Source organism: Hibiscus syriacus, unplaced genomic scaffold (assembly GCF_006381635.1).
Source record: "Hibiscus syriacus cultivar Baekdansim isolate YM2019G1 unplaced genomic scaffold, ASM638163v2 tig00110387_pilon, whole genome shotgun sequence".
NCBI lineage: Eukaryota > Viridiplantae > Streptophyta > Magnoliopsida > Malvales > Malvaceae > Hibiscus > Hibiscus syriacus.
In genome coordinates, this window is record NW_024062717.1 from 7,792,883 (window position 1) to 7,820,359 (window position 27,477).

At 38.4% G+C, this 27,477-nt stretch overlaps 1 protein-coding gene and 2 pseudogenes across 1 annotated transcript; 2 read left to right on the forward strand and 1 right to left on the reverse strand.

The window, feature by feature from the left end:
• The first annotated feature begins 3,773 nt into the window (after positions 1-3,773).
• On the forward strand, positions 3,774-5,298 carry LOC120122794 (annotated as a pseudogene).
• An 809-nt stretch (positions 5,299-6,107) lies between these two features.
• LOC120122580 lies at positions 6,108-8,628 on the reverse strand (annotated as a pseudogene).
• A 310-nt stretch (positions 8,629-8,938) lies between these two features.
• On the forward strand, positions 8,939-10,936 carry LOC120122581. Its single transcript, XM_039141710.1, has 2 exons — positions 8,939-9,387; positions 9,875-10,936. Exons 1-2 carry the CDS (start codon positions 9,007-9,009, stop codon positions 10,820-10,822), a joined length of 1,329 nt encoding a protein of 442 aa, XP_038997641.1. The 5' UTR covers positions 8,939-9,006; the 3' UTR covers positions 10,823-10,936.
• The last annotated feature ends 16,541 nt before the right edge of the window (positions 10,937-27,477 follow it).

Consider the following 27,477-nt stretch of genomic DNA (forward strand, 5'->3'; position numbering starts at 1 on the left):
CAAATGTGGTCGAGTATTATAATGAAGGGAATCCGAAAAAGAAACAATGTGTATTACTTTCTGGGTAGTACAATTGTTGGGACAGCAGCAGTGGCAGCTTCTACTGATGAACAGGAGTCAGAAGCAACCAGGTTATGGCATATGCGCTTGGGGCATGTTGGTGAAAAATCCTTGAAATTACTGATAGATCAAGGATTATTGAAGGGTGCTCGGGCTTGCAAATTAGCTTTTTGTGAGCATTGCATCAAAGGGAAGAAGACAAGGGTGAAATTTGGAACAGCAATCCATGATACTAAAGGTATTTTGGATTATGTTCATTCAGATGTATGGGGGCCTTCCAAGACAACTTCATTGGGAGGAACACACTATTATGTCACCTTTGTTGATGATTTTCCCGGAGAGTTTGGGTGTATCCAATGAAGACAAGGATGAGGTGCTAGGATTTTTCCTTAAATGGAAAAAGATGATGGAGACTCAAACAGGCAGAAAAATCAAACGTCTCCGTACAGACAATGGTGGAGAGTACAAAAATGATCCATTTCTGAAAGTCTGTGAAGAGGAAGGTATTGTTAGGCACTTCACTGTCAGAGGTACACCACAACAGAATGGAGTGGCAGAGCGTATGAACTGGACATTAGTGGAGAAGGTTCGGTGTATGTTGTCTAATGCTGGGTTAGGCAAAGAATTTTGGGCTGAGGCTTTGGTCTATGCTTGTCACCTTGTCAACCGCTTACCATCGACTGCTATTGGTGGTAAAACACCATTAGAGAAATGGTTTGGAGTACCTGCTACAGATTATGATTCCTTACATGTGTTGGTTCCACTGCATACTACCATGTTAAGGAGTCAAAGCTGGATCCAAGAGCAAAGAAGGCGATTTTTATGGGGATCACCTCTGGTGTGAAAGGCTATCGTCTTTGGTGTCCAGAAACAAAGAAAATAATCTTCAGCAGGGATGTTACCTTTGATGAATCTACCATATTGAGAAAGGTGACTTCAGAAAAATTGGAGCAGACAGATGGAAACTCCCAAAAAGGTGGAGTTTGAAGGAAGCAAATTTGTCCCAACCAGTAAAGAAAATGATGTTGACTCTCCTATGGTAGAAGAAGAGTCAGATGAAGAAGAGGTTCAAACCCAAGAACCTCCACAGCAACATGAATCAATTGCACTCAGAAAGGGAAAGAGGACCATTAGACAACCTGCTCGTTATGCTGATATGGTCTCTTTTGCATCACCAATTGCAATTGATGACGTTCCTACCACTTTAATGAAGCAGTTCAAAGTTCAGAACATAAAAGTGGAGGATTGCCATGAATGAAGAAATGCAATCCCTTCAAAAGAATCAGACGTGGAAACTAGCTAGTCTTCCGAAGGGAAAGAAGGCAATTGGGTGCAAGTGGGTATATGCAAAGAAAGATGGATTTCCTGACAAGAATAACATCCGCTACAAAGCAAGATTGGTGGCTAAAGGCTACGCTCAAACGGAGGGAGTTGATTATAATGAAGTATTTCTCCAGTTGTAAAACATTCCTCCATCAGAATTTTGTTGGCTTTGGTAGCGCAGTTGGATTTGGAACTAGTTCAGATGGATGTAAAAACTGCATTTTTACATGGAGACTTGGATGAGGAAATCTACATGACTCAGCCAGATGGATTCAAAGTTGCTGAAAAAGAAGAGATGGTGTGCAAATTAGAAAAATCGCTGTACGGATTGAAGCAATCTCCAAGGCAGTGGTACAAGCGATTTGACAAGTTTATGATAGGGCAGAAGTACACAAGAAGCAAATATGATCATTGTGTGTATTTACGCGAGCTAGAAGACGGATCCTATATATATCTTCTTCTTTATGTTGATGATATGCTGATAGCTTCCAGGAGTCAGACAGAAATTGCGAAACTAAAGACTCAATTGAACAGGGAGTTTGAGATGAATGATCTTGGTGAAGCGAAGAAGATTCTAGGCATGGAGATATCAAGGGATAAGAAATTGGGGAGGCTTTGTTTGTCTCAGAAAGAATATCTGAGGAAGGTACTAAAACGTTTTGGCATAAATGAGATGTCAAAACCAGTTAGTACACCTCTTGCTCCTCATTTCAAGCTCGGTGCATCCATGTCACCTAAGGATGATGCAGAACGGGAACATGTCAAAGGTTCCGTATACAAGTGCTGTTGGTAGCTTGATGTATGCAATGGTGTGTACGAGACCCGATATTTCACAGGCAATTGGGGTTGTGAGCAGGTATATGCATGATCCTGGAAAGGAGCATTGGCAAGCTGTGCAATGGATTCTGCGGTATATTCTGAACACCGTAGATGTTGGTTTGGTCTTTCAGCAGGACAAACAAGATGGTCAGTGTGTAGTTGGGTATTGTGATTCAGACTATGCAGGTGATTTGGACAAGCGTCGATCAACTACTGGTTATGTGTTACATTTGCAAAGGCACCAGTCAGTTGGAAGTCCACCTTACAGTCAACAGTGGCTTTGTCTACTACAGAGGCAGAGTATATGGCAGTTACAGAGGCTGTGAAGGAGGCAATTTGGCTTCAAGGGTTGCTTGGTGAATTGGGAATGGAACAAAAGCACATCAAAGTGCACTGTGACAGTCAGAGTGCTATTCATTTAGCAAAGAACCAGGTTTACCATGCAAGGACGAAGCACATCGATGTTCGATATCACTTTGTACGAGAGATTCTAGAAGAAGGTGGAGTCATAATCCAGAAGATTCGGACCACTGAGAATCCTGCTGATATGTTGACAAAAGTGGTAACTGCGGTCAAGTTTAAACATTGTTTAGATTTGGTCAATATTGTTACAAATTAAAAGATTTTTTTTAGAGATGTGTGTGGAATTTGCCAAGGTGGAGATTTGTTGGTTTTTGGCAAAAGTCCCACATTGGTTGTGTATAAGGAGGATGGGAAATTCTTTTGTTATAAATAAAGCCCTCCTCCTCCTTAGTTAATCATCCCACAAATATAAGCCTTCTTCTATTTTAAAGGCTATTTGTATTCTTTCTCTCTTTGTAATATTTCCTCTATTAGTGAAATATTTTGGTGTTCTCTTTTATGTCTATTTAATAGCTATTGTCGGGTATAGTTGTTGTCAATTATTGTCCTATTAAAATTACTTGTCTTGGTAGTTCTGTCTAAGGAAAGTGGGTTTTAAGAGGGACCATTGTGACCCCTCCTCTTTCCTGGGAATCTACCTTGGGGTGATTTTTAGTACAATCGTTTTCACACTAGTCACCTAGATAATAGTTTTCAAGGTGAATTTGTTATTGGTGGAAATTAACCCGAATTTCACAACAAGGTTAACATATCATTGATAGTACACAACAATGAAGCGGAGCAGTGCGTGAGGGCTCTTCATTCAACATTCTTTGAAAGTGATCTCCCTGAATTAGATCAATGTGATTCAGCATATTGATGATGAGAAATATTAATTCTTTATGAGTGATTTTGATGAGTAGCTATTTAGATAGTCAATTATTGATGAGATTGCTAGAAATTGCCTTTATGAAATTATTATTCCATCTCAATTCTATAGGACTTGTAGCAGATTCATAAACTCATTACAGTGAGCACCGGTACTGATGAATGATAATATGTGATGGTTGGTTCTGCTGCTTTTCTCGGTGAATACAACAGGACAAATCAAATTGCATTAACATCTCATGTTAAAACTTATCTACACGACAAAGTTATAAAGGAATTCAAACTCTACATCATCTCCTATTCTTAGCAGATTAGTCTTACTTTGCACTCAATTGATAGAGATGTGTATAAGTTTTGCAGGTGATGGAACAGAGATGATGACAAAATTTGGACCTACCGTAGATGATGGAATGAGCATGAGTATAATCTTGTACCCATCGCCAACCATCCCCGCCTGCCCCTTATCATCCTCGTCTGCCCAATATACATAATAAGTACAATTAAAAATTAGATACTTTTTTTAAAATAATTTTAATAACACTAGTGATATATGTATTGGTTGAGTTTTAGAACTTTTACATTGTGTTGTATTTGATTATAATGTATTTGAGATATTGTTTATATTTTAATATTATGTTAAAAAAATTATTTTTTGAATTTATTGTGAAGCTATATTTTAATTTATCAATTAAAGAAATGCAATGTTTTATTTTTTTTAAATTGGTGACAATTAGAATAATGTGACATATATGATGAGAGTCTCAATGATATAATTTTACTTTTTTCATAAAAAAATAATTTATATTTATTTGATCAATACTTATAAATATATTATATGAAATATGTTATGAGACAAAATTAACTGAATTTCAAGATATATGTGGATAATAAGACCAATAATTTTAATCTTACTGATTCCGAGAAAAATATTTTTTTATTAATATGAGATAATTACATGATAATATATGTTTAAATATTACTTTCAACCTTTTAATATTGACCGCTCGTATTTCTAATGTTGAAACCTAAGAATCTCAATTCGTTACCGAGACTCATTCCATCCGGCCCAACAATTGTTTAACGGGCGGAGTTATTGTCATGGCAATAAAATAGCCCAAGTCAAGTCAAATCCACCCTTTTATAATTCTCTCAATCCCCATGGTAAGGCAATTACAATTCTGTTTAGGGTTTACACAGGACTAAGCACTATTGATTTTCGCCGCCTTGATGAAGGCTTCGGCGGCAAAACTTACAAGCGAAAGCGCCAAGAATCTCAGATTGCTGCCGATACTGTCAATGTCAACGAAGCTACTGTAGCCTCCTCCTCCTCCATGGATGTCGATGATTCTTGTTCTCCACCCGCAAAGCGTTCGGCCGTGCCTTCCTCTGAAGACCCCAATAAACCTACCTTTGGCCAACCCACCTACGATGGCGTGATCGCGGGAAGGGTGTCGGGTCGGAACTGGAAGCAACCTAGAAAGCAGCTTGCGTCGGCGAAGAACGTTAGTATAAAGAGGCCGAGTCTGGAGGAGAGGGAGAGGCAGAAGGAGATAAAGAGAGCTTATAGAGAGAGGGTTAACGAGTTGAAGGAAGAGATAAGGCTAAACAAGGTGGAGAAGAGGAAGAAGAGAGAGGAGAGAGAAGAAAAAGAAGGAGAACATATTGAGGTCTGGAACTAAGTTTCAGAAGATTACAAATCCTAAGACTCTGAAGAAGATTGCCAAGTCCAAGCAAAAGAAGTTGCTTCAAGTTGTCCCTGATGAATTCCTTAACAAGAAATCCAAGTAATGATAATTAATAGAAAAACCCCTTTATTAGTTTCAATTTTGTCTTCTTTTTATTTTGTTATATGTGCCTTGTTGTTTCCTTGGGATTAGTGACTTTGAAATTCTGTATTTGGTTTCTTTTGAAGAGGAGTTAAATGGTGTGTTGGAAGGAGAAGATAAATGGAATCATATTATGTCATGAGCAGTCTTCTGTCCAATACAAGTTTCACCACTGAATGAACCTGTGAAATCCTTGTCTGTTTAACTCCGAATAACTATAAAATGGAAATAAAACAGCTAGGGTTGTAAACGAGATTGCTGAGCTAAACTTGAAAGTATAAAATTGAACTTAACTCCATTAAAAAAACTCATGAGCTTATAATTGTTATAATGGTTAAGTTTGATTCGAGTTCAGAATCAAAATTGAAACTTGATATGAGCTTGAAAAAAAAAATTACATTCAAAACATTTTTTTACTTAGTTCGATTGAAGCTTGAATTTGAGTTCGATTTAAATTTGAACTCGAATTTAAACCTAAATTTCTATTGCATGAAATTCTTATATTACATTTTAAATAAACGATATATAAATTTGAATGTTATTAATAATTTAATTTAAAAATTAAAATTTAACATATTATATTTTAAAAATTATTCATGAACTTTTCGAGTCGAATATTAAGCAGTTCATTTCGATTTGTTAAGTATTTGAGTCTAGTTCAAACTTGAATATAGTTCATTCGATTTGAATGATAAATGAGTCAAAATAAAATAGCTTGTGCTCTGTTTTGTCTCGTTTACAGTATTAAAACAATAGTTTACTATCACCTCAGCTACTAGAGAGACCTTATACACAGGTGAAATCAATTATGCAACGGAATCCCTTCTATAAACTACCAATAATCCCCAATCTAGGCAGTATCCCTTCTATAAACTACCAATAATCCCCACAAGAGCAGATGCCATCCTTAAAATGATGGAACCTACTTGAATCCCTCACTGTGATTTCCCTTCTAACAATCTTTGAGATTACCTTGATTGCAGCATGGCAGTCTGTGCATGCCCTTAAGTTCTTCATTACCAGTATTGGTGATTCTTCGGCTGTACTTATCAGCGCAAATGCAATTGCTAATCGCTCACTGTGGTACTTAAGAGACTCAATCTTCATTTTCTCGTCTACATCATGAAGTGCACAACTTGTGTCAGGCTTGTAACCTTCCTTCTCCATCTGTTCCGACAATATATCGATCTTTTTCCGGATTTCTTCCATCTGAGGATGTAACATGTCATTTGCTGAGAACACATGATGCTGGTGTCTTATTTCAACCCAGCTATAAGCCGGAACCTTTTTAATCCCACGCTCCTTCATTGCCTTTTTTACCTTCCCAACATTGTCCCACTGGCCGGCTGCTGCATAGATATTAGACATACTGACATAAGCAGCAGCATCTCTAAGCACCTCCATTCTGAATAGCTGGTCTGCTGCTTTCATAGCTAATTCTTGGTTCTTATGTATCCTACAAGAATTTAGAACTGATGACCATATAATCTCATCAGGTTCAAATGGAATTTCAGCCATCATCTTCTCTGCCTCATGAAACCGTCCACTACGGCATAACATATCAACCATCGAAGCATAGTGTTCTTTCTTTGGAACAAGATTATGCATATCAGTCATGGTTCTGAAATATCTCAACCCTTCTTGAACAAGTCCACAGTGGCTGCAAGCAGATAAAACACTGAGGAAACTGACAGAATCCGGCTGGAAACCAGATTGAACCATCTTTTCAAATGTGTCAAGAGTGGCTTTAGCATCCCCATTTTGAGCATGGGCTGAGATCAAGGCATTCCAAGAGACTATATTCCTTTCAGGCATGTCCTGAAAAAGTTGAATAGCATCTTTTATGGAGCCACATTTTGCATACATATCCAGAAGTGCACTTCCTGAAAAAACATTTGACATGAAACCTGATCTGATTATAAACGAGTGAATCTGTTTCCCCACTGATAGTGAAGTCAAATTAGCAGATGCTTTTAAGATGCTAGCAAATGTGGCATGATCTGCTCTTACACCAGATTTATGCATCTCAATGAACAGATTCAGGCCTTCCTCATTGAATCCTCTCTGAACATAGCTTGAGATAATGGCAGTCCATGGAACTGTGCTTCTCTTAGCCAAAGTCCTAAATATCTTTTCAGCAGCTTCAAATCTGCCACATTTCGCATACATGTCAACTAAAGAATTCCCAACCACAAGTTCTGAAGCAGCTGTAGTCGCAATAGTCAGGGAATGGATTTGCTGTCCCATTTTCAGGTCTAGTGCATTAGCTGCTATACTCAACATGGTTGCAAATGGGAATTGCCGCCGGTTAAAGCATGTAAACTGTAATTCATGAAAAAGTCTAATAGCTTCATCATGCTGCGCAAACCACGCATAGCATGCGATGATTATATTGTAAGAAATGCCATCCAAGTCCGTCATCTCGTCAAATAACTTCCTGACTCCAACTAAACAATCATGCTTCGAGTAGAAATCAAGCAATGCATTTCCCACGAAGACATTCCAAACAAACCCGGTCTTCACCAAAAACCCATGAATTTGTTGCCCGAAGGCCAAGTCATTTAATCTAACAGAGGCAGTTAAAACTCCAGCAAAAGTAAAGTCAGAAGGCTTTTAAACCAAGATTTTGCATCTCCAGAAAGAGGGTTATTGCGTCTTCAGTTAGACCATCTTTTGCAAACCCATTGATCATTGCATTAAAAGAAACAGAATCTCTTTCAGGCATGTCAATAAAAATCCGAGAAGCCAAATCAAGATGATTAGTTTTACAATAAGAATCAACCAGCGAATTACATATTAAGAGACTGGAATGGTACCCCAACTTAAGCACGCAAGCATGAACTTGAATCAATTCCTTGTCCGTCTCGGAGTCATTGCAGCCTGATAAAAGAGTAGCAAAAGTCACAGGATCGGGCTGTGTATCATGTCTTCTCATCTCAGCGAAAAGCCTAAAGGCTTCATGGAATTGACTCTTCTGCGAATACCCACCAATCATAATGGTCCAGGTAACCGCATTTTTATCAAGCATGGCATCAAACATGTCCCTAGCTCTCAAAAGATCTCATGATTTGACATAACCCGAAATCATCATGTTTGTAGAGACGGTGTTCCTGTTAGCCATTTTGTCAAACAACTGACGAGCTTCCGAGAGATTGCCCTTTCTGAGGAGGTTGTCAACCATAAAGTTGGAACGGCATGTGTTTCGATCGAAACCCGTTTTGATGCTTCGGGCGTCGATGAAAGTCTCGACATTTTGGGGGGAGATGGGAGGTTTAGAGGGTGAAAGCGAAACAAGGTTTTTAAGTGCAGTGGTTGGTCTGTGTGGTTTCATTAGGAGTCGATCTGAGCGCCTAAATAGTATTTTTAGGATCAATGTGGCACCTTAAAGCCATTTGTTTTGCTCAGTTGCATTGCAGCAATCCCTTTGGATTGCATGGTTCAGTGCGGTGAAAGCCCTGTAAACGTTCGTAACGTTAGACATATATATTATTAACCAGGAAAAAAATTTAAAACGCATAATGAGAGAATATATAGTTTGAACAATTTTTTTATATCAGTATGATCGTTTTTATTCTCAGCTAGAATCATAAACTTGGGCTACATACGGGCCTCAATTAGGCCGATACTTCTAGCATTCACTCCATTTTTGTATATATTATTATCAATTATCGTTCATTCTACTCATCCCCAATTTCCCATACACAAAACCCTAATTATTTTATTTGAATTTCCATTCTAATTATCCACCATGGAAGACAGCTTCAATGCCCGAGTCGGCAAAGTTTTCGGCTCCCTCGATGCTTCCTCTAATTCCAAACCGTTTCCTTTGAGCCCTCTTTGGACCCTCACCGACGACGAAATCGAGAAACGAGAGTGGAACCGAGACAAGAAGACTCTCCAGCAGGACGAGGACGATGATGAGGACGAGGACTTCTTCCACAACTTTCCACCAAAGGACAAGAAGAATGACATTAATTTTGGCGCGGAGCTGGAGAAGGATCTCAATGACCTGGACGACGAGGAAGAAGCTCGTGCGCCCTCTAGTAATCAGGCTAAGCCAGAGGATTACAATGATGAAGAGTGGGAGATTAAGTCTTCAATTGGAAGGGACTGTACACTTGATTATGAGGTTACATTTCCTTTTCCCTCCTTTTTTCTTTTCCTCAATTTACTCAGATGGAATGTTTAAGCTAGTGGATGTATTGGAATATGTTTTGCTCCTAAAAAATGTTATCTTTCACGATTTCAAGGTTCAACTTTTGAATGAATTTTCCACGACTAGCACGTTGAAGAGTTGAATTGGAGTTATTTCAATCATCTCCATAGGAAAAAAATATTAAAAGAGAATTGGTTTAGTTTTTCATATCCAAGTATGTTTTTGTTTGCCTTCATATCAAAGTTTAATTGCAAGTAGGAGATATAAATATTATAAAATTTGCAGAATTCTCAAGCTAATAACCAGAAAAAGCATTTGGGTGTGCTGTGGATGACAGATGCATCAGTTTCACTTGTTAAGAGTTATATGATATATCAGAGTTGCAAGAATTTCGTAGATTTAGGGTCCAGCTCTTATCTGAAATTTTGGTATTGATTATCTTTTTGGGATTCTTGTGCAGGAAGAGGAAGATGCGTATGATAAGGTTGCTGTTGGCAGGGTTAAGAACGGAGAACGTCTTTACATGAAGGATGTAAATGATTATGACATAGATGCGGATTCTGGCAATGTACTTCCAACTGCATTCAAGGATTTCTGTAGAGATCCACGTGCCAATCACATTGCTGCAAAACTTAGGCTTAAGGAAGATGAAGAAGCTGCCAAGACAAGGGTTGAAGAAGATGCTGAAACTGCTAAAAAAATTGATTCGTTGCATGTGTCTGATGGTGTTGCAACTGTTGATGCGGAGGCTCACATTAGCACATTTGAGGATGGTAACCTGAAACCCATTCTGAAGAGAAAGGGTGCTGAATCAAATTCAAAATTACAGAAACGTGTCCGTTTTGATTCTGAATGTTGTAAAAGTGATTGCAGTGAGGGCCCTGAAAGAACCAACGATGTTCCTGGGGAAGCTTGCTTGACAGAGGAAGAAGATGATATGGTCTCCAATGAGGTATCTACTTTATCTCAGGATTACCCGTCTGGAATTCCAGATTATATGTGGAACCCTTCGAAGTATACTCGATATACTTTAGACACTGATGATGTTGATGATGAATCAAATCGGTCAGCCTATATGGATTTCCTTAAACTGGTTAGGAGGTCAGATGGTGCAGAACCACATGCTGATGATGCTCCAGTTGATCTTACAAAACCAGTAACTTTTATACCAAGGAGGAAAATTGCTGATGTAGTCATGGGAGAAAGTTGCGGTGAGCCAAAACAAACCCGGGAAAGTACTGATAAGGAGCCCACGCATAAGAGAGGCTTGCCAATTGGAATTGCAGCTGAAGATACCGGTGACGGAGTTTGCACAATGGATGAAGATGAACCGCAAGCAATCATTGAGAACAGGAACAGCTCCCAGAGAGCAGGCCGTCAATATCGAATGAAATCTTGCTCAGAGTAGCATGATTAGCTTTTGATCGTCTAATGCTATACTGACTTGTAACTGTTTCAGTATGTCGGCAGGGCAAGCATGTCTGTCATCAGCAAGATAAAAGGAAAGATTAAAAAGAAGAGCTGATATGTTACATATATTCAAGGTTTATTTGGCGAGTTTCATTCTTTTTCTTTGATTTTCTTTTTGGTTATTTTTTGAGTCTTATGACTGAAAAAATAGGGATTAAAATATTAATGTTAAGTGGGGAGCAATGTGTCTGATTCGATTCAGTTTATCAGATGAAATAGTGGTTGATGAAGGAAATTAAAAGTTTAAGGTTAAATTATAAAAGAAATAAAAGTGAGTTTTGCACGATAAATATTTCAAAAGCCTTTAATAGTGAAAATATTATTCACTTATGTGATATAGAAATTGGTAGTTTGATGAGTCTTCTATATTTTGTAATAATGAAATATATGTTATAATATTAATTTTTTTAATTAATGTTATAATATTAGTTAATTGTGTTAAAAGATTTCAAGACTTATAACCTCTCAAACAAGTTGAAAGAAGAGACGGAATTTTGTTCATCTTCTTAAAACCATCAAATAATCATATCATTGGATATTCAATTTTAATAGTGAGAGAAAGCTTTGAAATTTTCAAAGAGGAAAACCAAGAATACTATAGAGATCGCAAAAGCACTATTACCATGCATAAGAATAAACCACCACCAAAACCATGAATTCATACAAACCCTGGAAAACTTATAGATGTTGCACCTACCAATTTGCCGGGTAAATGAGATACAATAGAATCAATGCAGAATGCGGATACATATACATGTATGCATGCATACATACGAAACAACAATTTCAGCACTTAGAATAACCGCTTCCTGCAACCTTCTGCTCCACAATAGCCTGCCATCCTTTTTACCTTCCCATCAGAACCATATACGCTATCAAGGGCATACCCATAGTCATAAGTAAGCTCCTGCAAGCAAGATTATAGAAAATGGTATCCAATCACTCTAAACTCCATCCAAAATAAATATCCAGCTAAACCAAGTGGAGAAAATATAAAGAAATCGTACTAATACTTATTGATATTTCAATGATGCATGGGATCTAAAAGTTAACTCGTGCTCCAAATATTATCATAATTTTTGAAGCAACATACAAGAAACTATGCTAAAATAGAGAAATCGATGCTGAACATGTTCCCAAGAAATTTAAAAGGTGATTCACTCTCCCCACATCAGAATTGGAGGAAAATTACCTGCAAAGGAGGGATGTTGTCTGCTGCAAAGAGCATCACTCGAGCTAGTTTAACATCGTGATGTGAACTCAAGACATACTGGATAAAAAGATTAGGCTCACAGCTATGATTGATAAATCTTGCAATATTTCCAATAGAACCTGCGTCAATGCAGAAATCGGGCACATTCTCTGATATCTGTTCATCGATTTTGTCCACATTCTGGATCACCGGCAAAGATCCATCCTGCTGTGGCCTCCGTCAAGGAAAAGAAAAATATTAATTACATTCCTACATGCAGGCAAAAACAACTTACGACTTCAAAGCAGTAAAACCAAGTATATCACAGATCAGAAAGATGATGTTTCATTAAAAGAAATGATTCCCTATGAACTTCAATTTATTGTTGGATGGGACCCTTTGGATGTCACTATAAGACCGAACAAAACACTCAAACATAAAGCTAGATGCGTCACAAAGCTCTAAAGAGGTCAGTTATACCTCTCTGCCACCGAGCCCTCTCATAGTTTGCAAGCAATCAATTTCAAAATATAATTATTCTCAGAGACACTATCAAGCTCTTCTGTCCTCGTGAGTTCTCCGATATATTCACAAACTGGGGCACCAGCAGGTATAAAATCCCAAGACCTAACAGCCCATCCTTTCTTCGAGTACGGAAGACCTGCAAATTCAGGTCAGTCGGGTTTTATTCAAGAGATGTTTCAACCAGAATTCATCACATGATTAAGAAAAGAAATGAAAAAAAGAAATTATTCTTAATGTAATAAGAAACCTCAAGTCGATATCTCAATCCTCTCTGAGATGTACGATTTACGCAAGTTGGACCACAGCCACAGTTAGGACCACATTCAAAAACAACATGCTTGGCTTCAATTAATCTGGAATTGAAGAAGTGGAAGAGTGCTAATAAGCAAGAAACTTAAACAATAAGATTAAAGAGGATGGCATTAGCCATTAAGACTTCTTATTCCAAAAAAATTACCTGCCACCGTCACGGTGCACATAAGGAAAATCAAAACCATTAAGCCTGGCACATTCACAAGTCTTGGGATCCCAGCAAGCTCCCTCGCAATTGCATCCAGTCGCATTAGCAGGGAGCTTTATATTCCATGCAACTTTCATAGACTTGGAATACGTGTAACCTGAAAAACAAAGAAAAAAATGAAATATACCAATTTATTATGCACAGCATTGCATCAAATGGAAACTATCTTTTAAAAAGATTGAACAAAGTAAGAGAAAAGACAGAAAGTGATAGGTAAAAGTTAAGAAAAGAGTACCAACAGCATAAGAAAGGTGCAAAACAATTGTGCAAGTGGAAAATAGTTAGTGTTAACTGATGATAGAAGGGAAAATCACTTAGAAACGAGGATGGTTGGACCTTCAAAAAGGACCTCTTTCAGTAGATCACACTGCAAAGCCGACTAGGAGAAAGATCAGCAAGGGGAATCAATCAACTATTTATTCACATGTAATGTGGTTTACAAGAACTCATGCTGAAATTGCAGAAGACAAAAAGTGCAAGATTTAGAAAATAATGGTGGATGATGTCTTTGATCTGGATCATAAGATGAGACATCAATACTGCTGAATTAAAATAATTGGCCAGAAGCCAACAAACCCCCATGTCATGAGAAGAGCAAATCTCTTGTTGTGAAACTAGTATTCATTCTTACAGCCAAATTATATTAGTAATATACTATTGATTAGATTTAGATTGTGCATGAAAATCAACATGTTAGAAAATCGAACTTGCCTGTCGGTGCAACAGGTGGATCATCAACCAAATTAGTAGCAGGAATAGGATCATAAAGTCGGAATAACTTGTTTCGAATAAATCATTTTTATTTCTGCCGAATATGGCTTACTTAAATAGAGTTTATAATGTAACAACTTTACATAAAAAGATGCATAAAATTAGCAACAGAATAAAATTGATTCTATCTAATTAAAACATATCCTATCTAATAACTAATAGAATAAAAACTGATTCTATCTAATTAAAACTGATCTTATCTAATAACTAACATAAAAAAAAACTAGTTAACAATCCTAATAATTAATTTAGATATTCTCGACACCCCCCCTCAAGCTGGAGAATAGATATCGATCATTCCCAGCTTGGACAGAAATCCTTCGAACATCGTAGTAAACAGTCCATTGGTGAGAACATCGGCGAGCTACTCTGATGATGGAACAAACAGTATGCAGATATCGCCATTTTCCAGCCTCTCCTTGATGAAATGTCGATCTATTTCGACATGTTTGGTCCTGTCATGCTGTACAGGATTCTAAGCAATACTGATTGCCGATTTGTTGTGGCAATACAACTTCATCGGTTTATCTCCTTCAACCTTCAGCTCCTCCAAGATTCTCCTAAGCCATAACAGCTCACATACTCTTTGCGCCATGGCTCTGAACTCGGCCTCCGCACTGTTCTAGAGACAACTGGTTGCTTCTTGCTCCTCCAAGTAACTAAGTTGCCCCAGACAAAGGAGCAATAACCGGTGGTAGATCTTCTGTCTGTAGAACTTCCGCCCCAATCAGCATCAGTGAAGATCTCCACTCTTCGACTTCCATTCTTCGAAAATATGATTCCTTTACCCGGACTCCCTTTCAAGTAATGAAGAATCCGGTAAACCACCTTGGAGTGTTTTTCTGAGGGACAATGCATAAACTGACTAACCAAACTCACAGCAAATGCAATATCTGGTCTCGTATGAGCCAAATAAATCAGTTTCCCCACCAGCTTCTGATACCGATTCTTGTCCACAGGCTCAGCACCATCTTCTTTTTCGAGTTTTTATTCGGATCAATAGGAGTTGCCACTGGTTTACATCCGAGTAATCCGGTCTCTTTCAAGATATCGAGGACATATTTCCTTTGCAAGATAATTATACCTTTTGAGGATCTATCCACCTCCATTCCAAGGAAATATTTGAGTTGTCCTAGATCCTTGACTTCAAACTGGTTGGATAAGAAGTTCTTCAGCGACTTCAACTCTACTGTGTCATCTCCTGTCATAACAATGTCATCTACATACACAATTAAAATAGCAATTTTACCATTATTGTGTTTGTAGAACATAGTATGATCGAACTAGGCCTGAGTGTAATCATGTTGTTTCACAGCTCTCGTGAATCTCTCGAACCAGGCTCTCAGAGATTGTTTCAATCCATAAATGGATTTCTTTAGCTTGCAGACCATGCCATCCTTCTTCAATTCATCAAAGCCTGGAGGAACTTCCATAAACACCTCTTCCTCTAGCTCACCGTTTAGAAACGCATTCTTCACATCAAACTATCTGAGTCCAATCCAGATTGGCGGCTAGTGAGAGTAGGACACGTACGGTGTTTAGTTTGGCCACAGGAGCGAAGGTTTCCTCGTAGTCAAGGCTGTATGTCTGAGTGAAGCCTCGTGCTACGAGTCTTGCTTTGTATCTCTCGACCGAGCCATTTGCATGGTATTTGATGGTGAACACCCACTTCCTGCCTACAGATCGTTTCTCCTCAGGTAAAGAAGTTAGATCCGACGTTCAATCTTCTTCAGGGCCTTTAACTCCTCAAAAACTGCCTCTCCATCTCGAAACATCTAGAGCTTCATGTATCGACTTAGGTAGTTCATCATCCATAATCCTGGTGGAAAAAGCTTTGAAATCTGGAGAGAGTTTATGATAAGACACGAAATTGGATATTGGATGTTTTGTGGTACATGATCTGACACCTTTGCGCAAGGTTATGGGTTCAAAGAATTCTGTAGAAGGCTCTAAATTTGGAGAAGAAAGAGAAGTCGTACCTTGGACCATAGTCGAGTCCGATGGTTGGCATACCTTGGGAGTCGGTGGAACATTACTTGGTCGAGTCATCCTTCTAGAATAAACACGAAGTTCAGTAGGTGGTTCCAAGTTGGTTTCTACCTGAGTCTCACGAGATTGTGAATTTATAGGTTGTGAAATCCTAGGATTAGTCCGACAAGGAATTCGATGACACGTTCTTTTTCCACCATCTTCTGGAATAGAGCCTTGTCCTTAGCACAACTCCATTCGTAGTTGATGAACATGTTTATAAGCCTTGTCCTGCGTTCCCGAGATCATAATAGGTCTCGTTCACAGTGTCGAAACAAAATTTTTTTTATTTTAAAAAAACGAGATTTTGAAAACCGCCTCAATTTTTAATTATCTTCTTTACGATTGAATTTTAATTAAAAACAATGTGACTTTATAAAATCTATCATTGCGAAAATTTGGAAATCCTTTTACGATAAAAACATATGGTTCGAGGAGTCGCCACCAATCTTTGATTAGGGTGTGATTGGGCACCCAAAAACGTTGTCATTTTAAATAAAAATTGATTTAATTAAAACGACAAATTTACTGTCTACGTTACCAAAATCCAAGTTCGGGAGTCGGTTACGTGTGGGGAAGGATTAGCACCCCCACAACGCCCTAAATCGGTACCTAGTCGATTAATTAATGTCTTTGCAACAAATTTCACAAGTTCGAATTTAATTTGATTTATGATCCCTTAAAACAACAAAAATGCAAATTTTAAAACATTCAATAAGCAATAAAATAGGTTAAATTAAAATTACCTAGCCATTAAAAAGATAAAGTATATTCGATTATTTAAAAATATTGAGACCAGATCTTTAGGTCAGTTCTAACGACCTTTTCTCAACAAATTTAAATAGCCGAACATTTCTTTTTCTTTCACTCCCTAATTTTAAAGTGAAAAATCAAATTTTTTAGTGACAATGACAGGATACACTTATAATTTAAAATCGTCAAGAACAACTTTCCTGTAAGTTAAGAAAAGCCATTTCGACAATTTTAAATTAAAAGGGTATTACCCTTAATTCGATTATGTAATTTGATTGAGTCATATATATAAGGCTAACATGCAAATATTAATTAAAAATAATAATTATCTACTTAATAAATATATTAAAAAATACTAAACAATATACCATCTTAATACAAAAAAAAATATTTACACGTACTATGTAATTATAAGTTATAAATTATAAACCATACATACTAACATATAATGTACAAATGTGACTTAAAAATAAAAACATAAAATGCCAAAGTAATAAATTTAAAATATATATATATTTGAAATAATGACTAAATTTAAATGAGTGTGAGATTAAACATGTAAATTAAAATAAACTAGTGGCCTAAATCAAAATATGCATAAATATAAGTCTATAACTAATTCACCCCTAAGATTCCAATGACTAAACTATAATTTTACCAAATATTTTTTATAAGTAACCTAAACTAAACCTAAGCTATCATTCACACAAATAATATTTTACACAGCCGCACTTCTCCTCTCTACTTTCTCATTCACGCCACACTGCCGAGAATCCCCATTATTCCACGCTTGCTTGGCCATTATCAACAATGGGTTTTACTCTGATCGCCCTAAAATCTCACATATTTTCTCTTCTAATCTTGATCTAATCACTAAAAACTTATAAGTAAACCTTAATTCCCCTTTTATTACAACTCCTAAACCAAAGTATAGGGTCAACTAAACCCCTTCATACGCTGGCCAGTTCTTCGTTCTTCGCTATAGATCGACGCCACTCTCCCGTGTACACCATCTATGGTGACCTAATGAACATAAGAATCGACCCTAAAGGTAAACTCCTCTCATTTTTAGTTTTGTTTTCTAATATACCTTTATTCTTTTTTTTCTTTTTTTTCTCTTAAGCTCTCGAATGGTGACTAATGGAAACCGACTCTTACGTTCCCTGAATTCCAGCAATTAAAATAGCATGCAACTGTCGTTCATCGGCAACAATAACCTGACCTAAACGTGATAGGTTCCCGTGAAGGAACCCGAACATCTCAGGTAAACATCGCGCTTTCTCCTCTTCCTTTGTGTTTTTATTATCTGTATACTTTTAAAAAAAACAAAATATAGGAGATTTTTGGAAATAACAAATATGGAATTTCTTTTAAAACAATATCATTGTTAATGCTTGTTTGGTTACATCGAATGGTTTATGGTTCTCTGTTACTGCTTTTAACCAGTGTTTATGCTTATCTATCAATGTTGTAAAAAATGAAGCAAAAACGTATTCACCTTGGAATCAGTTTAAATAAAAAAACGGAAAATAAAATACAGTAGAAAAGTAAATTGAAAACCTTCATATGTATCCTGCTTGGTATTACTTCTGTCGAAGAGAATAAGGAAAACTTTTACAAATTTCTCTCTTTCAACTAAGAAATTTCCGTCACTTGATGAGTGTTTTTTTTTCTCCCTGTTGATGAGCTCCCCCCTCTCTGGTTTTTGTATCCCCCTCCCTTTTATGGTTGCTTTCGATCCATCTTTTTCCTTCTTGGTTGGATTAGTGCTGAAGCAGGTACGTTTAATCCCATAATTTTCGGGATTTATTTCCATTTTAAAGGTTTAGGTAAAGGTTTGTCAAATCTCTTTGACCTTGGTGACTGATTTGTTTATTGATTTGCTTATGTTTTATCAGCTTCAATGGATGGCATGATTGGTGGCAGTGACTTGCTTGGTGATTAGCTCATGCATTGATGGAAACCGGTAACTGGGGTAATGGTCACGTGGTTGAGCTTGAGTTATAGGAAATTTGTAATCTGGGTCTCGAGCCTGAAAAAAATAATATGTAACATTAATAATAATAATAATAATAATAATAATAATATAATTTTAATATAATATTTATAATCCGGACAAAATGGATGTCTACAGCTGCCCCTCTTTGCCCATTCTTGTGTTAACAAGAATAGGGCAAAGATAAAAAAAAGACAGTGCGTTTTTGTCCAGTTCTTTCTTCATGCTTTGAAACTTGATGAGGGATCTGCTCCCTTTTGTTTGATCAAAATTCAACCAGCGGGTTCGCTCTCTATTGCTTCAGGGAGTATAGAACTCGAGAAATCTTTTGAAAACGTGTTCGCTCCTGAAGTATGGAACTCGAACAGTCTTCTACCAATGGGTTCGTTCCCTCTTTCTTTCAGGGAGTATAGAACTCAAACATCTTCAACACTCGTGTCTGTTCCCTATTCCTTCAGAGAGTATAAGACTTGAACAATCTTCAACAATCATGTCTTCTCCCTATTCCTTTAGAGAGTATAAGACTCGAACAATCTTCAACTATCATTTATGCTCCCTATTCCTTCAGAGAGTATGAGACTCGAATAATCTTCTTCTTACGGGTTCGCTCCCTCTTTCTTCAGAGAGTATAGAACTCGAATATCTTTTTTCAAACGGGTTTGCTCCCTCTTTCTCTAGGGAGTATAAAACTCGGACATCTTCTTCAAACGGGTTCGCTCCCTCTTTCTCTAGGGAGTATAGAACTCGAACATCTTCTTCTTCTTCACTACTTCCTTGTGAAGGCTTAAGTTTGATTTTCTTCAAAGGTTAAACCCTCATCTTCATGCTTCAATATCTTCAATCTTCAACTATCATTGGGAAATCTGTAGACATTCAAGTTATCATGCAATGGTATGATCCTATTCATGCCTAAAATGTATGCAATTATGCAATTTAATGCATTTTCTTCTTCAAATGAACACCATCTCCTTTAATCTTGATGGACCTTGGTTTCGTTTCGGGCATAGAGCATTTGACCAGTTCACCCCAATTAATGGCTTGATAGGACTTTGACTTCTTTCTTTCTTGAAACCTGCGTGTACCCATGACCAATCTTCTTGATGAATGACAATATCTTTGGGTCCTCTATTAATGGCTGAGATTTTCTGTGAATTCCAAAGTTTGAGCTTCTCGTAACCATACAAGCTTACATGTTAAAACCATTGTTAGCTTCAGAATACATGCATTTTCCAAAGCCTTTTGCATAACAATACAAAATGATCTCATGTATCACAAGTTAAGCTATGCGTTTTAACTTTTTCAAAATCAGATGCTTGTAAAAGGGAAATCGACAAGGAAAAATTATCTCTTTATTTATAAATACAGAGAATTTTTAGGCACCTACATGACAAACTTTAATTGGAAACAAAACAAAAGGATAGGCGTCTTCAAATATCAATGACACAAATGCTTTTGAACTGGCACGCCGTTAGAATGACTCGAGCGTAGCTTCTGTCAAAAGGACTTCCAAAATTGTGATGATGCCTAAGAGTGTGAAGCTTTTTCTGAACTCCCAAATCTCCCATTGTTGGATTCCCTAAACCAGTATTGAATCTCATGTGCATTCAATTCTCCCCTGGTTGTTTCCATCAAGACTCATTAATCCTGATCACCCACTGCCATTGTCGTTACCCATGTCGGGAGTCCTTTCTACTTCCAAAATAATTCAGATCCTCCTCTATGCACGAACTTTGAATTTAAAACTCAAGCCGCCCTTTGCGGGTTTTCAGCTTGAGACCTCCTTTGGCTTCAAGACGCTTTTCTCGAGTTTTCGTCTTGAACCCTCCCTTTTCTTTTTCTTCCTTTTTTCATTTTTTTTCCTTTTTTAATCCTTTTTTTTAAGCAAAATACTTCTTAACCGCGTCAGAGTTCACTGGATAAGGTAATTCAGACCCATCTATCTCAGTTAAGACTAGAGCTCCTCCGGAAAAGGCTTTCTTGATAACATAGGGTCCTTCCCACTTGGGCATCCATTTCCCTCGAAAATCTTTTTGAGTGGGCAATATCCTCCTGAGCACCAGATCTCCTTCGTGGATTTCTCGAGGGCGAACTTTCTTATCATGTGCTCGTATCATCCGCTTCTAGTACATCTAACCGTGACAGATAGCTTTCAATATCTTTTCTTCAATCAAATTCAATTGGTCATATCTGGCCTGCACCCATTCCGCCTCACTTAGCTTCACCTCTGATAAAACCCGGAGCGAAGGAATTTCTATTTCAATAGGGAGGACAGCTTCCATCCCATAAACTAGAGAAAACGGAGTTGCCCCAGTTGATGTCCGTACAGAAGTCCGATAGGCAAACAGAGCAAATGGCAACTTTTCATGCCAATCTTTATAAGTTTCAGTCATCTTCTCTATAAGCCTCTTAATGTTCTTATTAGCCGCCTCCACTGCCCCATTCATCTTTGGGCGATAAACCGGGGAATTATGATGCTTTATTTTGAATTGCTCACATACAGATTTCATCATCTTATTGTTTAAATTCAATGCATTGTCAGAGATGACCCTTTCCGATAAGCCATATCTACAGATGATTTCTTTCTTCAAAAACCTACATACCGTTGACTGTGTAACACTTGCATAGGAAGCTGCTTCTACCCACTTGGTGAAGTAATCTATTGCTACCAGAATGAAGCGATGGCCATTTGACGCTTTCGGCAAAATTTGCCCAATAACATCCATGCCCCACATAGAAAACGGCCACGGAGCTGTCATCACATGCAACAGATGAGGAGGGGTGTGCATTCTATCCCCATAAATCTGACACTTGTGACACTTTCGAGCATAATTGATGCAATCAGTCTCCATAGTTGACCAATAATATCCAAATCTCATAATCTGTTTGGCCATTACATGCCCATTAGCATGGGTGCCACATATCCCTTCATGTACTTCTTCAAGGATCATTTTAGCTTCTTTAGTATCTACACACCTTAATAAGACCTGGTCCATGCTTTTCTTATATAGGGTCTCACCATTAAGCACATACCCCGCTGCCATTCTTCTAATGGTCCTTTTTTTATTCTCAGTTGCTTGTTCAGGGTAACTTTGATATCGTATATATTGGGAGATATCATAGTACCAAGGTCTTTCATCCTCTTCTTCTTCAATGTTAAAGTAGTGGGCTGGATACTCATAAGCATTCATCTCAATAGGCATCATATTGGAATGCTCGTTCATCTTAAAGGCCGCTGCCAAAGTAGCCAAGGCGTCCGCCATTTGATTTTCTTCTCTGGGGAGATAATTAAAAGTCACTTCTCTGAATTCTTCAATAAGTCCCAGAACTAATTTACGATATTCCACCAATTTTGAATCTTTCGTTTCCCATTCTCCTCGGAGCTGGTAAATTACCAAAGCTGAATCCCCATATACCTTCAACATTTTTGCTTTGAGTTCAATAGCTGCTCTAAGACCCATAACACAAGCCTCATATTCAGCCATATTGTTCGTACAATCAAAATTGAGTTGACTGGTAAAAGGATAATGTTCTTCATTTGGTGAGACCAAGACTGCCCCAATCCCGTGCCCCAAGGCGTTTGAAGCACCATCAAAGTTCATCTTCCAGTATTTACTGGTGAGCGCAACTGTTTCTTCCTCCGAGATAGCCATTAAATCCTCATCTGGAAAATCGAAGTTCAATGGTTCATATTCCTCTGAAGCCCTACTTGCAATAAAATTCTGCTATGGCGCTCCCTTTAACTGCTTTCTGGCTTACATACTGGATGTCAAATTCGGACAACAAGATTTTCCAACGAACTAATCTCCCAGACAATGCAGGCACACCCATTAGATATTTCAAGGGGTCCAGCTTGGATATGAGCCAAGTAGTATGATACAACATATACTGTCTAAGTCTTCTGGAAGCCCACACTAAAGCGCAACACAGCTTTTCAATTGGTGGGTATCTGGCCTCACACTCAGTGAACTTCTTATTGAGATAATATATAGCCCTCTCCCTCTTCTCAATTTGATCATGTTGCCCCAACACACAACCCATTGAATTGTCATAAACTGACAAATAAAGAATTAAAGGCTTGCCTGAGATAGGTGGCACTAGGATCGGAGTATTCGAAAGATATCTCTTTACCGCCTCAAAAGCCTCTTGACAATCCTCACTCCATTCTCCTGAATCATTCCTACGAAGAAGGCGGAATATAGGATCACATTTTTCGGTCAGCTGTGAGATAAACGAGCGATGTAATTTAATCTCCCTAAAAATCCTCGAACCTCTTTCTGTGTTCTTGGGGCTGGCAAATCTTGAATGGCTTTTACTTTATCGGGATCTATTTCAATTCCCTTTCGGCTCACTACGAATCCCAATAGTTTTCCCGATGTCACCCCAAAAGTACACTTATTTGGGTTAAGTTTGAGTTGACACTTCTTTAACCTTTGAAAGAGCTTCCTCAAATTCTCGATATGATCCTCCTCTGTCTTGGCTTTGACAATCATATCATCGACATATACTTCAATTTCTTTATGCATCATGTCATGAAACAATGTCACCATAGCCCTTTGATAGGTTGCCCCTGCATTCTTCAATCCAAACGGCATAACTTTATAACAGAACGTCCCCCACATAGTGACAAACGTTGTTTTCTCCATATCTTCAGGATGCATTTTAATTTGATTATAGCCAGAGAAACCATCCATAAATGAGAATAAGCAGTTTCCGGCAGTATTGTCCACCAATGTGTCTATGTGCGGCAAAGGAAAATTGTCTTTCGGACTAGCTCTATTAAGATCTCTATAGTCGACACACATTCGAACTTTCCCGTCCTTCTTTGGTACCGGAACAATATTTGCTACCCACTCAGGATATTTGGCCACTGTAAGAAACCCGGCATCAAATTGTTTCTTCACTTCTTCTTTAATTTTGAGCAGCATCTCAGGTCTCATTCTTCTCAGCTTCTGTTGTACAGGCTTACAATCAGGCTTTATTAGCAGTTTATGGACCACCAATTCTGTATCCAAACCTGGCATATCTTCGTACGACCAAGCAAATACATCCTTGAAAATTTGAAGTAATTCTATCAAACTATGTCTTCTTTCAATAGACAAGGTAGTACCAATCTTAACTTCTTTTCTATCCTCATCCGTTCCCAAATTCAAAATCTCAGTATGCTCTTCGTGAGGCAGAATATGTTTATCCTCCTGTTCTACTATCTTTAGCAATTCAGAAGGTAATTCACATCCCTCATCATCATCACACCCTTCGACTTCCCCTTGACATATGGGCATCTCGAAATCAATCTCCGGGTCAGAGTCATTAGCATTCGTATCATTGATATCTGAGCTCCTGAAAGGATAACGAAAGAGAAGATATATATACATATATGCATACGGGAGAATCTTTTCCCATATAAATAAATAGAAAGAAATAATATATACGTATACAACCAAGAATGATATGCATGAAAATGTTTGCCATTTGGGAATCAAAAACATCTTTTATTGAAAACAAGTAAAAACACACAACTTAACCCTTTACATCAAATCACCTATTATCCTAGGGTATGAACAATAGTGAAGAGTTCTAGTGTATTACTCTGCAAAAGATTTGTAAACTACAGGCAGTTCCTCCGCAGTCCAGTTGTTCAACATAAATCTCGGTGGCGCAGGGTAAATACTCGTAGCTCTCATTTCTTTGAATTCCTCATCGGTTATGACATTAATGCCCAAGTCTTCCAAGGCATCCTCAACTATCACTTTACTGTTTTCCAAAGTCCCTTGAAACATATATCCTCCTGATACGAAAATGCTACTCAATGGCGGGAATGTCATGGGCTCCCAGATTGGGAGCTCACCAGTCAATCTTGCCTTCCTCAATTCCTGACTCTTCTTGATGCTTCTCAATTTTTTTTAAAGTCGACTGATACCCTAAACCGAACCTATCTCTTTAGTTATAGGGTAGATTGGACTCACAGTCCTTGCAATTGACGTCCAAGCCCTTTGCCAGCTCTCGCTCCCCTTCCAAGAGTTAGTTTAAGCCCCATTTTGGTGCAGTTTGACAATCTAGGCTTCGGGATCTTCTTTCCTTCCACCACGAACGTGGCATTGACATATTCTAAAGATCTAAAAGAACATTCAACAGCTTTTTCTTCCACTTCAATGTATGGAGCCGTAGTCGAAACTGAAGCGATAATGTCTTCTTCAGCATGAATGCATATAAGTCTCCCATCAATTGCAAATTTTATCCTCTGGTGCAAAGTTGATGGAACCGCACCGGCCTGATGAATCCAGGGCCTTCCCAACAAGCAGTTGTATGTAGGCATTATGTCCATTACTAGAAACTCTATTTCATATATCGCAGGACCAATTGTCAGAGGAATATCAATCTTGCCTAGAACTTCTCTTTTTGTTCCATCAAAAGCTCGAACCACACTTTGACAGTTTCTCATCAGGGTACTATCAACTGGCAGTTTTTTCAGGGTCACCAAGGGCATCACATTTAGTGCTGAACCATTATCTATCAGTACTCTGGATAAAACATGCCCTTTGCACCTAACTGTAATGTGCAAAGCCTTATGATTGCCAATCATCCCTGAAGGGATCTCGTCCTCAGAAAAATATAAAAAATTATCGGCCTGTATGTTGGCAACTAGTCGGTCCAGTTTTTCTGTGGGTATCTCCTTAGGGACAAAGGTTTGGTTCAAAACTTTTAACACGGCGTTGCGATAAGCCTCTGAACTCAGAAGAAGTGATAGGACAGAAATACGGGCAGGCAGCTTGTGCAGTTACTCAACAATACTATATTCACTATGTTTCAAAAATTTTAAAAATTCCACTGCTTCATTCTCGTTACTGGTCATTGACGACGAGCTCATCTTCTTTATCTGCACGTCAATACCTTTTCCTTTCTCGACAGCAATCTTCTTCTCAGGCTCTTTGTGATAACATCTACCACTCCTGGTCATATGTCCCACTTCGTCTACTTCTTCTTGTTGCTTTGTTACCTCTCCTATTTGACAAGTATATCTCCAGGGCACCTGTTTATTATCTTTGTACGGGAACGGCGAGGGAGGTGTAATAATCACTTTTGGAGCTACCTTCTCAACCACTCGATTCTTGGGAGTAATGACGAAGGGAAAACTAGAACCATATACCCCTTTGGATGATCCCTCAGAGGCGTAAAATTCTGCCTCTTCTTTCTCAGCCACTTCTTTAAAGAACTCGATTTCTTTACTATCCATCATTTCTTGCACCAGCTCTAAAAAATCAGGACACTGCTGTATATTGTGTCCTGTGCAGTTATGGTAATGATACATCTCTTCATTGTTGAACTGTTCGCATGGCAGATTGGTCTTTAATAGTCCTACTTTAACCATTTGGCACCATACCAAGACATGGGTGACATCACCTCACTAACATTCTTATAGTCATTCTTCCTTTCCCTTCAGTAACTGCGTTAATCCCGGCTCCTGCATGGTTTGGCAAGGGATTCTGGGCTATGTTTGGTTGTTCGCTGTCACCAAAATTGATGACATTTCTTCTTCTCAGAGCTTGGACAACTTTTTTGAACGTAGGATAATTTTCAATAGAATGTCCTGAAACCCCCGCATGGTATTCACATTAGCATTAGCATCGTACCATTTGGGATAAGGGGGTTGTATGGGGTCATGATAAGGTGAGACTACATGTCGATCATAAATTCGTGGAATCCTTATAAGTCATAGGAATCGGATCAAATTGAGGCCTCTCTCCTCGGATCCCTTGCCCCTTGTCTATTGTCCATTTGTGGGGTGTTACCATACCTTGAGGTCGAGACATTGTGATGTTATGGGAATCATACTGCCTAGCGTTGCTAACTTCGTTTCCTTCTTCCTCATCGGTGGTTTCTTGCTGGACTCTCCTCCCTCGAGCTTCCACTTTTAATTGCCATTTCAATCATTTCTCCCGCCGTAACTATATCAGCAAAACTTCGAGAAGGATTACCAATAAAGTGTGAGAGAAGGGAGCCTTCAAGGTATTAACAAAAAGTAGGTTCGTTTCCTCCTCTACCACGGTGGGTGGACTTGTACTGCTACTTCCCTCCATCTTTGAGCATATTGTCTAAAACTTTCATTATGCTTTTTTTCCATTGCTTGCAACACCATTCTATTAGGCCTGACATCCTTTACATGTTTATACTGGTCAAGAAATAATTTGGCCAAATCTTTCCAGGACTTAACATCAGCCCTTCTTAGTTGATTATACCACCGTAGTGCTGAACCTACTAAGCTTTCCTGGAAACAGTGAATCAATAGCTGGTCGTGCCCTACATAACCAGTCATTTTCCTGCAAAACATTGTGATATGGGCAGAAGGGCATTGGGTACCGTCGTATTTCTCGAAGTCGGGAGTTTTGAACTTGGGAGGTAGGACCAGATCAGGAACTAAACTCAGTTCCTTAGCGTCGAGACCATACAAGCTGGTGTCTTCTTTCATAGCTTGTACTTCATTTGCTAGCTGCTTATACTGCTCCTGCAACAACTTGTTTTCCTTCTTCTCTGCTTCCTCATCAAGGTCCGGGACCTGGTGATATGGACTTTCTTCGGGATGCGAGCAAGATCCAGGCTGCGGATTAACAACAATGCCAATAGGATTTATGTGTACTTTAGTAGGGACAGACGTCCCTTGGGTATTCGGAGACTGCGCCGGGGTAAACCCCGGAGGGTAATGTGGTTCTTCACTTATTTGCTCATGGGCCTTTCCGTGCTCTGGATTTCTCCCTCCCAGCATACTTGCCAATTTAGACAACATATCCTCTTGAGCCTTAAGCATATCTTCTT